The sequence below is a fragment of the Pleurodeles waltl genome, chromosome 9 (genome assembly GCF_031143425.1).
Source record: "Pleurodeles waltl isolate 20211129_DDA chromosome 9, aPleWal1.hap1.20221129, whole genome shotgun sequence".
NCBI classification, from domain to species: domain Eukaryota; kingdom Metazoa; phylum Chordata; class Amphibia; order Caudata; family Salamandridae; genus Pleurodeles; species Pleurodeles waltl.
In genome coordinates, this window is record NC_090448.1 from 159,209,711 (window position 1) to 159,227,484 (window position 17,774).

General features: G+C 44.0%; 1 protein-coding gene across 6 annotated transcripts in view; it reads left to right on the forward strand.

The window, feature by feature from the left end:
* SLMAP (sarcolemma associated protein) overlaps positions 1-17,774 on the forward strand; it is a 793,819-nt gene that overhangs the window by 341,508 nt on the left and 434,537 nt on the right. For all 6 annotated transcript variants that reach the window (XM_069206475.1, XM_069206474.1, XM_069206478.1 and 3 more), the window contains exon 11: positions 10,130-10,180. In XM_069206475.1, coding sequence (XP_069062576.1) covers positions 10,130-10,180 — 51 coding nt within the window. The remainder of the gene's footprint in view (positions 1-10,129; positions 10,181-17,774) is intronic.

Consider the following 17,774-nt stretch of genomic DNA (forward strand, 5'->3'; position numbering starts at 1 on the left):
GGGTTCAAGGCAACCCCAAAGTTACCACACCAGCAGCTCAGGGCCGGTCAGGTGCAGAGGTCAAAGTGGTGCCCAAAACACATAGGGGGTCATTACGGCATTGGCGGGCGGCGGTAACCGCCGTGCGGCCGCCAATGCAGCCGCACTCCCGCCGCCCCCATCACGACATCCCCGCTGGGCCGGCCCAGCAGGGATGAGGCCGCAACATAGGAGCCGGCTCCTAATTGAGCCGGCGGTGTTGCGGCCGTGCGACGGGTGCAGTTGCACCCGTCGCGCTTTTCACTGTCTGCTATGCAGACAGTGAAAAGCTGCCCGGGTCCCTGTTAGGGGGCCCCTGCACTGCCCATGCCAATGGCATGGGCAGTGCAGGGGCCCCCAGGGGCCCCAGGACACCCCTTACCGCCAGCCTCTTCCTGGCGGTGCAAACCGCCAGAAACAGGCTGGCGGTAGGGATGTCATAATCCCCAGGGCAGCGCTGCTTGCAGCGCTGCCCTGGCGGATTACATCCGCCGGGGCCATTGTGGCGGTAAACTGCCGGGCCCGGCGGTGCGACCGCGGCGCTACCGCTGCGGTCAAAATACGCCGGGAGGCACCGCCAGCCTGTTGGCGGTGCTCCCGTCGTTTTGGCCCTGCGGTTATAATACCACCAGGGTCATAATGACCACCATAGGCTTCAATGGAAATAGGGGTGCCCCGGTTCCAGTCTGCTAGCAGGTAAGTACCTGCGACTTCAGAGGACAGACCAGGGGGGGTTTGTAGGGCACCGGGGGACACACAAGCAGGCACAGAAAGTACACCATCAGCGGCACAGGGGCGGCGGGGTGCAGAGTGCAAACAGGTGTCGGGTTTTCAATAGAAATCAATGGGGAGACCCGGGGGTCTCTTCAACGATGCAGGCAGGCACGGGGGCTCCTCGGGGTAGCCACCACCTGGGCTAGGCAGGGGGTCGCCTGGGGGTCGCTCCTGCACTGGAGTTCGGTTCCTTCAGGTCCTGGGGGCTGTGGGTGCAGTGTGGTTTCCAGGCGTCTGGTTCCTTGAAGCAGGCAGTCGCAGTCAGGGGGAGCCTCTGGATTTCCTCTGCAGGCGTCGCTGTGGGGGCTCAGGGGGGTAAACTCTGGCTACTCACGGACTCGCAGTCGCCGGCTATTGTAAGAATAATAAACAAAGCTGAATAAGATATATCTAGGTTAAAGTGCACAGTTGCAGGCCTAGTATGCTAAAATAACGTGCATGGAGCTGTAACTAAAATGGCTACACAAGATCATACTTTGATCCCCTAGATAGCCGAGCTCACAACCCTAGAGCTTCATGAATCTGAAGTGCAAGGCGGATAGGCTAGGTGTATGAAAGATTAAAATCCCTAATTAAAACCCCTGAAGTTTGCTTTAGTTTCAACACCTGCTTTGCAATATGTGACTTCCAAGAAGTTTTCTCTGTTAACATTAAACCCAGGTAGCTAAATGTGTTTACCTTTTCAAGTGGAGTGCCTAGAAGCATAAACTTCCTTTTGAAGGGTCTATGAGGATTGAACATAATCAATTTGGTTTTGGAAGTATTGCTTTCCAGATCCCGTACACACCCTTGACGTACTCCCCTTGGCACCTCAATTTTGTCAGTGAGCTGCCCCTTGTATGTATGTATTGAGTATTTATAAAGCGCGTTCCGGCCCGAAGGCATCGAAGCGCTAACTGGGTGAGGCAGGATCCACTACCTTGTCACCCCACCTAACATGTGCATAGTTGCCCTCATGAAGCTGTATTAACAGTGCCAGAATGTGCACAGGGATTGCCATCCCAGAAAGATCTTCACACAGCTTATTGCGAGGCACTAGGTCAGACGTTGATTTCAGATCAACAAAGGCAACATACAGATTCCCCTTGCTAATAAAAATTGTCTTCCAGTATAAAAGCAAGAACCTGAAGGCTTGTTTGGTAGTGGATGTTTTCTTATGAAAGCCAGCCCGTAGTGGACTAAGTATATCACACTCAGATATCCAAACTTGGATCTTGCCCAAAAGACAGTGGCAAAAAACTTACTGCACACAGTCTAGTAGGCTAATTGGCCTATAATTACAAGGTAGGGCTCTATCTCCCTTTTTAGGGTCGAGCCTGCGTTGCATGCGCTCGCGCATGCGTATCACAGCGAGACGCTTTAGGTATTAGAAAAGGGCTCGGAGCCCTGTCAGTCACCTCAGTGTTTTTCATTGGTTCGTGTGCTTGCCTATTAAAATCTGCTTGCTTTCATTAGTCGAAGGCATGCATACGTCATGCCTTTTCCAGTGGCTAGCCCTTCTCGAGCGCATCGACCAAGTACAGAAAACATGCGAGGCTCGCTGTTTTCTGTGCGGCTCGTGGACTACTTTTTTTCTCTATTTTGATAGCACGATTTCGCTTGGCAGAAGTCGAGCGCTTTACACAGTTAATTGCACTTTTTTGGGTTACCTACATAAATGCACTTTTGCCGATAGGTGAAAAGTTGGGTTAGGAGTTTACAACGCGATCAGCTCTAACATGAGCTAACGCAAGACCCGTTGCATTGCAAATTGGAACTACAATGGCAGCTTTCCATGATTAACGGATTGGTGCCCCTGTCGCTATTGCGTTTGATATGATAGTAATATATCTTGACCATACTTCAATATCAGTTAGAAATGGGTCCGCTGGGACACCGTCTGGACCAGTCCCCCTCCCACACTTTAGAGTACCTAATGAGTGCCCTACGTCCGCGAGGGTGAACAATTGTGTCAATGGAGGGCTAAAGATTGGGTCGCTAATGGGACAAAGGTCCTTATGTTCGGATACCATACTAAAATGATCAGGAGAGTACATTTGGCTAAAGTGGTCTACCCACTCCACTGGAGCAATATTCGTTGTAATATTCAATACACTATTGTCAGGGCAAAGCACCAGGGACCACAATTTGTTACAGTTCCTCTCGCGTGAAGCATCATTAAGTGAATCCCACCACTTGTCATCTTGCCCACGTTTAGCTTTACAAACAGCTAATTTATAAGACTTCCTAGCTGAACGAATAGCATCTACATCCTTGGATTTAATGGCTTGGATTAAGCTCTTATTCGATGACCGACATTCATTATTGAGCCAGCAATGTCCTTCCACCACCAGAGTCAATGCCTGCTGTAAAATGGACCGCAATACCCTCAAAGCACAAGGTATGAGTTAAACTTATTTGCTCATTAGAAATTGCGGAACCTCTAAACGCATCAATGAGGTCTTCTGAGCACCATTGGCAACGTTAATGATATCTGGCAGGGCAGTTACCTTAATCCAGTGTAGGTGGCGTTTGTCATTGGGCAAAGCGATTCCTACAGGTGATATGGCTGGGGTGTTGATCGTAAACATTTGATTACACAGAGCAAACATATGGAATGAGAGTGGGTTATGATCGCTCTCAGTTCTCTCAATAACCATCATATCGATAACTAAAGGTCACAATCTTATAGCAACTAAACAATAATCAATTCTGCTAGTGTAGTTGACCTTGTTATAAGTGTGGCAGCCCTTTGTATCAGATTTTGTCCTGCCATTGAGTGCTCTGAGCCCAAATTCAATAGTGAAAGACTTTGCTTGGACAGCAACTTCCGACGACCTTTTAATAGGCAAAATGTCCAAGGCGGGAACAGACCATACCCGATCCCCCCGTGAGTAAACCCAAGTTCATCCCAATCAAGTGGTTCAAACGTGAAGTTACCAGGCTGTACAATGATTTCATGTCGTTGGCCAGTGTCACATCCGCCATATCATAGGCGGCTCAACTTTCTGTTATTTCCAAGCCCGGGAAGAACCTGGAAAATTGGGGTTTGTATACGCCAATCTCATTGCTAAATACAGGTGTGAAGCTCTTACAGCTTTAGGATGTTAAGCCCTATCAAATTTATCCAGATCAGACTGGCTTCATCTGCAAAACGCAGATTGAGAATAGTACTAAGAAAATGGCTCACATTCTCATTAGGATTCTGAATATGAAGGAAGGGAATGCTCCTATCTTTGGACATATAGAAGGCATTCAACTGAGTGGATTGGGTATTCCTTGGGGCGACTTTGAAGGTAAGAGGTTTTAGTGTTGACTTTCTAAACATGATGTTGAAATCTACGTGGATCCATCTCAAATTCCGATGATGGATGGGGATGAGAGAAGGCTGCCTAATGTTCCCACTCACCTTTGTCTTGTACTTTGAGCCATTGGCGCAACACCTTGGAGATGGTAGGAAGACACAGAGAGTTCGTTTATGGAAGATTGTTTTTAAATTGTCAGTGTTTGCTGATAATATTTAGATTGCACTTTCCAGTCTGAAAAATGAAAACTATGCCAGGGACGCAATTATTTCAAGCTGTTATGGGCCTCAAGTGCAGTGTGCAAGTCAGGAGCCTCGAATGTTACAATCACACATGACATAACGAGGAGCTGCATATGTAGCTTCCCTCCCAACAGATTTGTGCATCCATATAATATCTTGGGCTAAACATGAGTCCAGCTTGTGCGGTATCATATTTTAAGTAAACTGCCCCTTTACTTTGTCAAAAGGAGTCTTTTGCCAACTTAGGTAGCATAATTCATCCATAACCTTGGTGAGGCAATTGGTGTCTGTAAAAATGGCGGTCCTATCCAGAATTCTCATATTAATTCAAGTACCATCTTTAGTCCTGGCCCAACGATTTATTGACCAGCTACAAAGGCAATGTTCAAACTTCATCAGTGGACGGAAAATCAAATCTGAATCAGCATTTGTTGGGTGTTCCAGCATCAAAAGGAAAGAGTGCTGGACAGTCCAGAATTCACTTCATACTACTTAGTTATGGTTCTTTACAGAATGGGTTAAAAGCGATACAGAGCACCACTGTTAATATTTCTTAATAATCCTAGGACTCTTAATTGCGTGTCTTAGGTTAGCCAAAAGGGATAGGGCCACAACAGTATGCATCCCACCCAGTTAGTTGGGACTTATCAGAAAGAAACATATCACTAGTTTGCTGTTGTCATTTACCCTGCTGTTGGAAAATCCATAGTTCATTCAGGTTCTGAATATATAAGCTTTCTGGTGGTGAACATGGGTGCTGTGCATGAAGCTTAGGGACATGTTCTTGTAGAGGATGTTCAAACACTTTAGATTTAGAAAGAAAAAGGCCCTTGGTTGAGTCAGGCAGAGGGTGTAGGGGGACACCGAGAAGAAACGAGAGAACAGACTTCTTTAGAAAAACAGCTACATAAAGTAGATGAAGACCAACACTTAGTATCTACCATTTTTAAGATCCTATTGGAAGCTAGAGATGATGATTCTAGATGCCTTTTTGGGGGGTGGGGAGGGGGAGGGATCAATGTTCAGTAAAGAGTAGTGGCAATAAAAGCAGAGGGTTGACTCGTGCTGAAGAGATGGAAGTAGACTAAAAATAACTCTATATTAGCATCTTAAGCAATGCACCTCCACAACATCATTGGCAGAAGACATGAACGCTGCTAATAGACATGTAGTTGTAAGGGGCACAGTTCCTCATAGACTAGATTACCCGTACCAAAATCCTAACACCCTTCACAAGTGTTCTGTTTCGGTGAATGTCAGAGGTAAGGTTGAGGGGAGATAGAGAAGAAATGCTTTGTTAGTCTGTGAAATGCTTTTGTCCATTAAGCAGGCTATTTCTAAGAAAATGGGGTACACTATATCCACCATCACAGATTCTCTGATTATCAACTGTGGTAATGTAAAAGGTGATGCATGGCCTAGGGGAAGTTGGTTTTCGAGTGCAAATTGCATAATTTTTATTACCATTTGTAACCTTGACTCTTTCCACTTATTTAAGCTTCCTAATTTGTTTTCTTTCCTGCTCAGCGTCCCAGTTTTTCTTTTCCCCCTTATGTTCTCTGTGCCAGTAAACCTTTGAAGTAAAAGTGCACTTTACAAAACACCTTGCATACACATATACTACATATATTTGCGTTTCTGTGCTAAGGATTTGAAAATTTAACGTGACCAAGACACGAGCTTTACAAATGCTGTACTTGGAGGCACCCTGGGAATGGTGCGTGGCCCTCTGTGAGACACAGGTTCTTAGTACAGACCTGTAAAAATTGTGGTATTGATTAAGGAAAAGTACTCTCAGCCCCAGAAAGTGTACCATCTTTTGGGTCAGAGATCCAGGTATGGCTGGGATGAGAAAGGGGAATGAATGATAGAGCGTTGGTTCTCATTTGTTATCTTGAAATCATTACAAGTCGGTTTTAACCAAGAAAAATTATCTTTCTAGTATTAAACTGAAATCTAGCCCAAGTATTAAGCACTTTCTTGTTTAGGGTGCCTAGTGAACTCTGTCCCCTGCCGTAACCAGTTTTTGAACTTTTGAACAGAGAATGGCCTTCCTGTGCATCACTATATGCTGGATAACTTCCACCATAGGTAACAGCTGTCAAGTGAACAAGATTTTTTGTGTGTTAACCGTGTGTATTTGTGGCAATAAATAGACTGTTGACGAAAATGTTGATGTGCCACCCTTCTCATTTTTGCCATAGGTTAAGGCTGACCTACATTCTGACGAGGCTCTCATTTAGGGCCTTGCTTCTGGACGTAACATGGAAACTAACAGATTTTGTTCCATCCAATATTTATTTATTAATTGACAACCCAAAAATATAAGAACGTTTTCACAAATAACGCAAACAGAGACTGTGTGTGCGCGCGTGTGTCTGTGTGTGTCTGTGTGTGTCTGTGTGTGTGGTTATGACATGAATGGCACCTGAACTCCCATTTCTGCTTCTGAAACCACCAGAAATAAGTTAACTGAAATTCACATAGCACAAAAAGCTGCTAAGCTTAAAAAGAAGACATTTAAATAAAATATTTTGCAGGAGACATAATATCTGTTGTAAATGGCTACATGCCAAATGGAACAGCAGTCCAAAAAAGAGAAGAATGCAGAGTCCAGACTGGAATAAAAAGTAATTGTACTGAAGACCTTTCTCACTGCTCCTGTTCTTAAGTGTAGCAGACCTCATATTTGTGAGAAATGCCTTTGTCATACTAAGGATCGTGTTGTACTGACTTTATCACTGCCACTTTTACTGAAGGTAAATGAGACTGCGCTTTCATTTTACTCGTTTCCAATAGTAATAACTTTGTAGTCTTTTTTTTTTTCCCTAAATGTTTCTTACATTTGGAGCCAACTAATATAACTATTTTATTGACCCACCAAATCAAAGGCTTCCATCTTAGCCTTCTCCCTCTCCCATGTGCCCTTTCCTTGTATTTTCAAATGCTTATTTACAAAAATCTTAAACCACTTTTTTCAAAGTTTAAATGCAAATATAATTCTGGTCTGCTGCGTGTGTTTGATATCCTTTATCAGCGGCGCAATAGGTTGCAGATTTGTAATTAGTTCTTCTATTAAATATAAAGAAAAGTCCTCTTCATTGTAATGTTCCCCACACAAGTGCTTGCCTCTTAAGTACAACTTCAGCCTCCCATCGTTGACTTGATTTTTGCTGAAATTTTGCTCGATTTTTGAATTACTATACTATGTTGTGGATGTATCCTTCCAAAGCGCATCCTTCTCAGCACCTTAAAAAGTATTAAGCTGCAACTGTTTCAGACTCATGCTTGAAAGATCACCTCTAGCGTATTTTTCTAAGTTGCTACAGAAACACACACAGCTATGTTCACCAGATTGTTTCTCCAGTTGAATTTACCTTACTTTATGCGACTGGATATCTTGCTCTAGAAATGGCAGTGAGAACTCCTTTAACCTCAACACAATCAGTCACCCTTCAGTCCTCCAACACATGGTTGCCTATATCCTCCTCTTGGGCTGGAGACTTGGAGTGTGGCCTAAACGTTTGCTGTGGGAATTCAAATGTTATAAAGTATGTTTGAAAACTGCATACCACTATTTCCTTTTCCCTAATTGTTTAAAGGTTGTCTAATTCTTGATCAGCCTGTCATGGATACGACTAGACTTCCAGGCAAAAACAATACATGGTTCGTGTCTTAAAAATATGTAGACTGTTTCCAATTTTCAAGGATGCGTGTTGACTTGTATTGCTACTGCTTTAACACGTTGTATTTGAATCATGAGCACAAGACCAGCATATTTTGCAGTAGTAGGTTTCCATCATCACTTCCTGCTCTTCAAGCTGTTGTGGCCATTGTCGGTCACCACGGTGGAGATTTGTTCTTTTTTATTTTCTAGAAGAAAGGGATGAGCGTATTCCTAAGCCTTTTTTGTGCTTTATCTTCTAAGGAGAAATCTGGATTGCCTATGGCCAAATAAGAAACATGGTTGTTTATAATCTGGATTCAGTTGTGAAGGAAAACGTAATGCAGGGGAAATACATTACATTTCCTGCTTTTGTCAGCATCATTTCTTCATTAGTTTCAGTTTTTTAGTGCTCCTTCACATGAGGCATTAATATGCTTTACACATAACTCAAAGCATACAAAGATGACGAAGTAACCATAAGGTAAGTAGAACATAATTTAGTCAATCGAGGCATAACAGTTCTGATTAGAGGTGTTCAGATGAGCTTGATGCTGGGTTGGGTAGCTGTGTGTGTGTGAGATTTTCCGTTTTTGTGCTTTGCCACCTGCACTGTTTCCGTTCCCCATGAATATTCTCAAGTGTTTTAGCATGTGCTGAGTGCCTCCTTGCATCTGTTCACCTTTAGGTCCCAATGCACCCAGTTTCTACAACATTGTTATGGTGTCCATCAGGGTTGCTGCTGTAATGCTCCAGTTTAGAAAAGAGTTGAAGGCTCACCTATTTACAGGACACTGTCACAATTCAAGAACAGTCTACACCACAGCCACCTCTCCAATCACTTGATTACTTTATGGCACAAACACACCAGGTTGACAGTGAGCAGGTAAATGATGGGTTGAAATGTTTTCTGATTTGGCCTTCTCACTCAGAGTGGGTTGAGGAGCGGGTGTTGATACTAAACTGGTAATCTAATGTGAAGTTTGTCTGTTCTCCTGGCTACTGAACCAGGCAGTGCTTAGTTGCAGATTACCCTACCAGTTTCAAACGCTAAAAGGAACTAGGCCGCTGTCTACTTTAAAGTAGCAGAAATAAGCTGTGTCCTATCTTTGCTTTGTACTTTCAGCATCATGCCTGCTTTGGCAATTGAAAAGGAAGTTAGGCTTCTGGCCTTTACAAGGGAATTATTCTGTGCACACTTAAATCCTTAGCCGACAAAATCCCACTGGCCCAGTTCTTAATAGAAGTGTGCCCCATGGGATTGCAGACTTTACTAAAAGAGATAAGCTTCAGTCTCCGTCTAGTGGGTGCAAGCCTATGAACTTTACAACTGCTGGCAACTTCAGAATCCTGCTGCAGATCTTGACAGGGTATATGTGTCATTGTGGAAGCCAGGAAACTTTTTTGGGTTGAGTTTGTTTCTGTGAAATTATTTACATAGGGCATCCCTGCTCACCCTGTCTTCATTTTGCTGAGATTGTCAATCGACTTAAAGGGGATATATGGGACCCTAATGGCAAAAGGTGTCTTTAAGCTTGCAATGTTTATCCAGTTGTATTTGCTGGTCTTTGCTGCACTGATATAGTTTGACTACTTGTGTGTGTGTGTGTGTGTGTGTGTGTGTGTGTGTGTGTGTGTGTGTGTGTGTGTGTGTGTGTGTGTGTGTGTGTGTGTGTGTGTGTGTGTGTGTGTGTGTGTGTGTGTGTGTGTGTGTGTGTGTGTGTGTGTGTGTGTGTGTGTGTGTGTGTGTGATTTGTTTGTGAAGAGAATCAGTTTTATTTGGGAGGAAAATATCATGCCATGTATCTCACAATGATGTCAGTCAGTGAGATGACTTAACATGTCACATCGCCAGTCACTATGTAGGGTAGGGTGGTGGATGATACCCCCAGAGGTTTCTGTGTACTGCCAAAGTGGCTTTGATGTAAAGTGTTGAGATCTGTGATGGTACCAGAGATCTCTTTGATCAAATTGTGATGTAATCTGTATCATCTTGAGGCAGGTCATAAGCCATGCATTGGGGGAATTTTAATGGTATTTAATTTAACTCACCAAAGAGCTCAGAATATGCTAGTTGTGACACAAGTTTCAATTCAGTAACTGTTACGGTGGAAATAAATCTCATGTCTGCAAATATTTTTTCCTAGGGATCCAAGTTGATGACTTCTTACCTAAAATAAATGGCAGCACAGACAAAGGTATGTAATGTATATTGTGATGTTTATACATCATGTAGAAATATGAAATCAAATTTTTTTTTTTTTAAGCAAACTGCTACATTAATATTGCAGTTATGTTGCAAAGGTGTTTTAAATAGCAAAAGTCATGTCTTTTGCTGCTGGTAAAGAATAGCCATTCCTTTCCAGGTTTACACACCAGCACAAGTAAAGCATTTTCAAGACTCCATTTTAGTAAGCTGCAGTTATTATCCTAAGGAAACAAACAGCTCAAGTGGTCCAATGAAGGCTGTTCAAGAGCAGTGCTGTGCAGTTTTGCTTCAGAACCTGCTTCACATCACACAGCATAATAAAAATATAATTTTCTTTTACATTGGTAATGTAATTGTACATAAAGCCATGACGAGAGTCTCAGCAGGAAATTGAAGACAACCCAGAGTGCTCAGTAGAAGACCACCTGCTTATTAGCATACCTACAGTTCATGACCAGGAGGCTGAGGGTGATGTTTGTTAGTGGTACCCATTGTCTGCAAGTGTATTTTGACAGCACTAGCTACATGTAATTCACTATTAAAGCTTAATGATACGTTTTCGTATTACAATGAGTTTGAATGACTTTTGAATTATCTTCTAATACTAAAGTACATGACAGGTCTCAAAAGGGAGATTATCCTCTCATATCTTGTTTTGCTTTGTAGCATGTACTAAAGTGCTGAAATTCAAGTTGTTACCTTTTGCGCAGTGTCCATATAACTTACACAGAAGGTTAGCTGTCATGCTGAAAGTGACTTAGAGGATACATTCAATTCTAAGGCTTTTATTTGTATTCAGGTTTGTTTAACAATTCATACAAAAGGTGAAAAAAACGAAATCAAAAGATGTACATATGACCTGGTCAATTGCATGGTAGCAGTAGGTCTGGCGTTATCCAACAGCCTTTTTGTAAATTCTTGTTTTTCAGCATGAATCCTTTTCTGGATTCACATGCTGTGCATTATGTTGCCATCTAGTGGTTGGGTCTGGAATTGTTTGTGTCCACGCCTCCCTTTTTTTGCCCCTAGGGAGTGGATCACCATTTGGTGCTAAGTCCGTACTGTATGATGGCAGACGGCACCGTGAAAGTTCCTGTGTGTAGCAGCCATCTTCAGATTCTTTTTTCCACCATTGGGTCTGGAAGAAAAAGGAGGCGCAAAAGGAGGAACTCCAAAGAATTTTAGGAGAACGTTGAAAAAGTCTGGAGAAAATTTTGAAGAAGTCATCAAATCACCGAGACGGACGATGAAAGAAAATCCCTTCACTTTTAGACCCTGATGGGGGATCTCATCGGAATTGACAAGTGGTTTGAAAATGAGGCAAGGTAGGTGTCATGGAAAACACCCCCTTTAAATTCTGTTCAAACTGCTACCATAAGTTTGCGCAGTGCCACTCCCATAAAGTTTGCATACTCTGCCTTTTGAAAGACGACGAGGACTTCAAGGCCTGCACCGCCTTTGTACCGAAGAGACTCTGGATTCGCAAAAAAAACAGAGAGAAGAACACCAAGTAGCCATGTCCAGCAGCCAGAGACGTTTCTGAAGGATCTGGGCCTTTCCAGCGACGATGATGATGTCAAAGGTGCTGAATCATCCCAGGGAGGATCGGACATAGAAATCCTAGAGGGGGACATTGAGAAAAGGCATTCTGCGAGGAAGGCTGCGAGAAATGTAGAAAAAAAGACATGAAAAGGTTAGACAACTGCTGAATGGTTTGAAGACTTAAGATCTTCACTAAGAAACCGCACAAGGCCACCTCGAAGTCTAAGAAAATGACAATCGAAAGCCAGCTGCGAACAAGAGGCCCACAGTTCCCAGCCTAGGAATACCGATGAAGGCAGACCGTCAAAATCACCACAGTCGATAGACCCAGAAGAAAACACCAAGACCTTCGGAGAAAGAACTCCTGACGCCCAAGAATAGAACATCCTCAATGCTAGACGTCAAGAGCTTTAGAGGCGGAAAGAAAAAAACAAAGGCAGGAAACAGAAATGGTGGTGCTCCTCTAACACAAGAAGCAGTTTGACAAGGCACTGAAAGAATTCAGAATTCCAAGTAAGTCTACCACGACCACCGAGGTCGAAGATGAGGAAAGCAGCATTAGAAGCCCCGGCGACACCAGAACCTCACGAGGAAGAGGCTGAGGAAGAATTCTATGACCCTGAAGGGGAGAAGGAAGCACAAGGCTTTGGGGACGAGTGGGATGACCTCGACACAGAGTCCAGAAGAGGAGGTTGACAACTATCCCTCTAAACCATCTCCACCTGATGACATCATGCTTTACACCTTTCTGGTAAAAAGGGCAGCAGAAACGTTTGTGGTCCCATTAGAGGAGGAAAAGGGAGACTCATGTTTCTCCTGGACACCATTATGCCATCATGTAAGGGGAATCTATATCTCCCAATGCTGCTTAGCGTACTGGACCAGGCCAAGGAGGCCTTCATGGAATCAGCTACACCAAAAGGTGTTACCCCCACTGTAGAGAACAAATAGCCATCATCAGAGGACCCTGAGTACATCCAGGTTAGCACAATGGCAGACTTCATCATTGTCACAACTGCCACAAGAAGTAGTAATGCACACACTAACACAGGTCCACCTCCAGAAACTATGGATTGGAAATTCCAGTGCTGTCCTTAACAGATATGGCCACCAGCCAGGGGCCGAAATGGGAGAACTCATGAAAAAGCTTTCAGGGGGAGATAAAAAGAAATCCAAAGTGATTATACAAGAGGGGAAAAACATTGCCAATACTTGCTTAAAATCAGCATTGGGTACAGCCTACACGGCCAACAGTCAGATGTGCCCAGACACAACCCTAAGGAGGCATGCCTGCCTCAGGATCTCAGACTTGAAATCAGAAGTCCAATCCTCTATTATCAATAAGCTATTTACTGGGGAAGCACTATTTAGCAAGACAGTAGATGAGTCCTTACAACAGATCAAAATGGATAATGAATCCGCAAAAGCAATGGGTGCCCTACAGTACAGACGTACTTTCAGGAGGGAAAGAAATACACTCAGCATGCCCACAGGAAGAGGATACTTTACAGAAGGGCAACAGCAGCAAAACCAAAACCAAAGTGGCTCACAACAGTTTACCCAGCAAGCCACCTATCACCAGAGTCAACACCCTGCAAGACAGCCCTTTTGTGGTAGGAGGGGTAAAGGACAAACCTCCAGCCTAAGAGATATAGCCATGGGTGATACCACAGAAAATAAACTTAGACAACCCACCTACCGGGGAAGAAGAACACAGAGGCAGACAGATGAGCAGACCGGAAAGTAATCCACATGAATCGGAAATAAAACAAAAAACCTAGATTTTTTTTTCAGGTACTAGGGCATATCAATACTCAATCTGTTTACAGCAGCAGAGAACAAGGAATGCCAATTCGTTGCCTCCAGATTTCAACACCACCAGTCATAAGGGAATGCATGTCACTAAACTGATCAGGGAGATTTACCTACATCGTTCAATTATTCCTGTAATCTCAAGGGTAGTGGAGAAAGCCAGACAACCAGGGACAGATCTCATCCTGGTAGTCCCACAATGGGCCATACAGACCTCATTCTGAAACCTACTGGAGCTGTCCAAAGGACAGATGATCAGGATGAACAAGACCTCCTTACAATGCAGAAAGGGAAAATATTACACCCAGAATCAGCAACACACAATCTAGCAGCTTGTCGCCTGAATGCATAGAATTTAAACATCTAAATTTGCCACCTAAAACCATGGAAATACTAAAGGAGGCAAGAAAGCACACCATGAGACAATCCTGTACAGCAAAATGGAGAAGGTATCGCCATTGGTGCACAAAGAAACAATGTGATAGAAACAATACCAAAACAAGTAGTAGTATTAATCTACCTTACCCATCTGTTGGATAATGGGATGTTCTGTTCATGAATCAAGGTTTGTTTTGCAGCTATTGTAGATTAGAGCAGAGGAGCATTATTTAAAAGGTTTTTCACCTCACCAGTGGTTAAAAGATTCCTGGAGGATTTCAAGAGAATCACACCCCCCAAGGAAGGATCCATTACTTAAGTGGAGCCTAATTACAGTACTGGCACAATTGATGACCTAACCATTTGAGCCTATACACAGGGCCTTCCTAAAAGCAAATACATCACTATGGAGAGTGAGGGAACGTCAAGCATTGACAATACAGGAACCATACATGCAAATACATAAGGCCAAAGTGGTTCTCAGAACAAACCCTCAATTCCTGCCCAAAGCAGTGAGCAATTTTCACATCATTCAAAGCATTCAGTTACTGGTGTTTAAGAACCCACAAACACCACTAGAAAGAACCCCCGTACCCTTGACATAAGAAGAACCTTAATGTACTATTTACAAGAGCCCAAACCGTTTTTCAAGGGAAACAAATTATTTATCTCATACGCAAAATCCATCAAGGGCTCACCCACGTATAAAAAGAACAATTGCACAATGGATTGTGGAAACAATACAAACATGCTGCTCAACAGCGGGGAAGACTTTGTGTTCATGCCCTAAAGCGCATTCAGCAACTCTAGCATTCCTAGCAAATGTGCCCATAGACACTATCTGCGCAGCAACAACCTAGGCATCTCCATGCACTTTCACCAGACATTGTGTAGACATACAAACGAACAAGGAAGCACAGGTGGGATAAAAAGTACTGCAGCACCAGTTTGCAAGTTCATCCTCCTTTCACCCACCCAACCCAAGAAAGGGGTTTCTGCTACATAATCTAATGCACAGAATGTGAATCCAGAAAAGGATTCATGCTGCAAAACGAAATTGTTACTTACCGGTAGGAAGAGTTTTGTGGATTCACATGCAACCCACCCTCTTCCCCAGAAATGGGAAAGAGGACAAACAGGTTGGAAGGAAGTCTTACAGAAAGATTGTCTGAAAAAAAGGGAAAGGAAAAAGGAAGGTCAAGAATGATGGATAAAAACCTGAAGATGGCTACCACACACAGCAACTTCTGGGATGCCATCTGGCGGCACACAGGGGACGGACCTAGCACCAAATGGTGTTTGGGAATTGACCTCTAGATGGCTGGATAATGCACAGACTGTGAAACCATAAAACTCAAGCTGCAAAACTTACTCCTACTAGAAAGTAACCATTTTGTTTTCTTTTTTTTCATGGTGTTTGCAAGATTTCATTGTTCAGGAAGCTGCTGGGTGTTCGTCAATCTGAAGAAAAAAATTAATTGAGGCAGGATTGTATTAGGTCTAGAAAAAAAAAAAGCACACATTACTATAGTTCTCCCTGGCACCGAACGGAAATAGGAAACATCGTTTACAATGATGTATTTACCACGAAATGCATTTAAAACAATGCCATTATGAATATGCCTTTACTACGCATGCCTATACCATGCATGCCTTCACTATGAATATACCTTTACCATGCATGTCTTTACAACAAATTTCGTTCTAAAGGCATGAATGGTAAAGGTATATGTGTGGTAAAGGTTTTGCAGGTAAGTTCAGGAAAATGTGTTAAGTGGTTTGTGTTTGTGTGTGTGTGTGTGTGTGTATATATACATATATATATATGTTCGATGGCATGTGTAGCTGCAGATACACATGCTGTGCACATCCCGCCATCTGGTGTTGGGCTCGGAGTGTTACAAGTTGTTTTTCTTCGAAGAAGTCTTTTCGAGTCACGAGACCGAGGGACTCCTCCCATTTCGACTCCATTGCGCATGGGCGTCGACTCCATCTTAGATTGTTTTTTTTCCGCCATCGGGTTCGGACGTGTTCCTTTTCGCTCCGTGTTTCGGGTCGGAAAGTTAGTTAGAATCTCGGAAAAATCGTCGCTATTGTTTGCGTTCGGTATCGGGTTAGTTACAACAGATCGACACCGAATTAAGAAGAGCTCCGGTGGCCCTTTGGGTTTTTTTTCCATCCCCGTCGGGGCCTGGTCGGCCCGGCCACGTGTCTCTTTAAGGCTGATGGAACGGACCCCATTCCGCTTCTGTCCAAAATGCCATAACAAGTATCCATATACAGATCAACATCTGGTCTGTAACTTGTGTTTGTCACCAGAACACAAGGAGGATACTTGTGAGGCCTGTCGAGCGTTTCGGTCCAGGAAGACACTCAGGGACCAAAGAGCAAGAAGACTGCAAATGGCGTCGGCGCCGACAGGACAAGAGCGTTTCTAGGAGGAGGAAGAAACATTCTCCACCCAGGATTCGGACTCTGAGGAGATCGATCCCGAGGAAACGCCGAAAACCGTGAGTAAGTCGTCGAAACCAAGAACTCACGAGAAAACCGCTAAAGAACAGGGGACGCCACCGGCAACAGGCCATGGCTTAACCCGAAAAATAGGTGACCGTTCATTGGCACCGAAAAAGGGCGAGCTGGTGTCGAAGTCATCCGACTCCCGTCGAGATACCGGCACACAGCAATCTCGGGCCCGAGATAGTGGCTCAGAGAAGATTCGGCACCGAGACAGCGGCACCAAAACGGGTCGGCACCGAGAGAGCACGACGCCGAAAGTAAAGAAGGTTTCGTCGGAGCCGAAAAAAGAAGCCGAAAAGGTTCGGAACCGAAAACCAGTTCCTACACTGAGGAACAAGGACTGTCCACACAAATGAAGACACATAGATTTGGACAGGAATTAGAGACAATAGAGCCAGATCACACACAAAGATGGCTCTTTATTCAAAAAGTTACAGGGAAGATCAGCACTCTTCCTCCAGTCAAAATGAAACGCAAGCTTGCCTTCCAAGACAAGGACAAACAGCCACACGCAAAGGTGGCTAAACAAGTAACACCGCCACCATCCCCACATCACTCTCTGCAACCATCACCGGTAGCCACTCCACCAATGATGCAATCCCCAACTCATACAGGAATGAGTCAAGATGACCCTGACGCATGGGACCTTTATGACGCACCAGTGTCAGATAATAGTCCAGAATGCTATCCAGCCAAACCATCGCCACCAGAGGATAGTACAGGCTACGCACAGGTGGTGTCAAGAGCAGCGGCATTTCATAATGTCAGCCTTCATTCAGAGCCCATTGAAGACGACTTTCTTTTTAATACACTGTCGTCCACACACAGCCAATATCAGAGTCTTCCGATGCTACCCGGAATGCTAAAACACTCCAAACAAGTGTTTGAGGAGCCTGTTAAAGGGAGAGCCATTACTCCAAGAGTAGATAAAAAATATAAACCGCCACCAACAGACCCAGTGTACATTACACAACAGCTAACACCAGACTCTGTTGTAGTGGGAGCAGTGCGCAAAAGAGCCAACTCTCATACTTCAGGAGATGCACCACCTCCAGATAAAGAAAGTCGAAAATTCGATGCTGCAGGCAAAAGGGTGGCGGCACAGGCAGCAAACCAGTGGCGTATTGCAAATTCGCAAGCTTTGTTAGCCAGATATGATAGGGCCCATTGGGATGAGATGCAACACTTTATTGAACATTTACCCAAGGAGTTCCAAAAAAGAGCGTAGCAAGTAGTAGAAGAAGGACAGAGTATCTCCAATAATCAGATACGGTCAGCAATGGATGCTGCAGACACAGCTGCTAGAACTGTCAACACAGCAGTAACAATAAGGA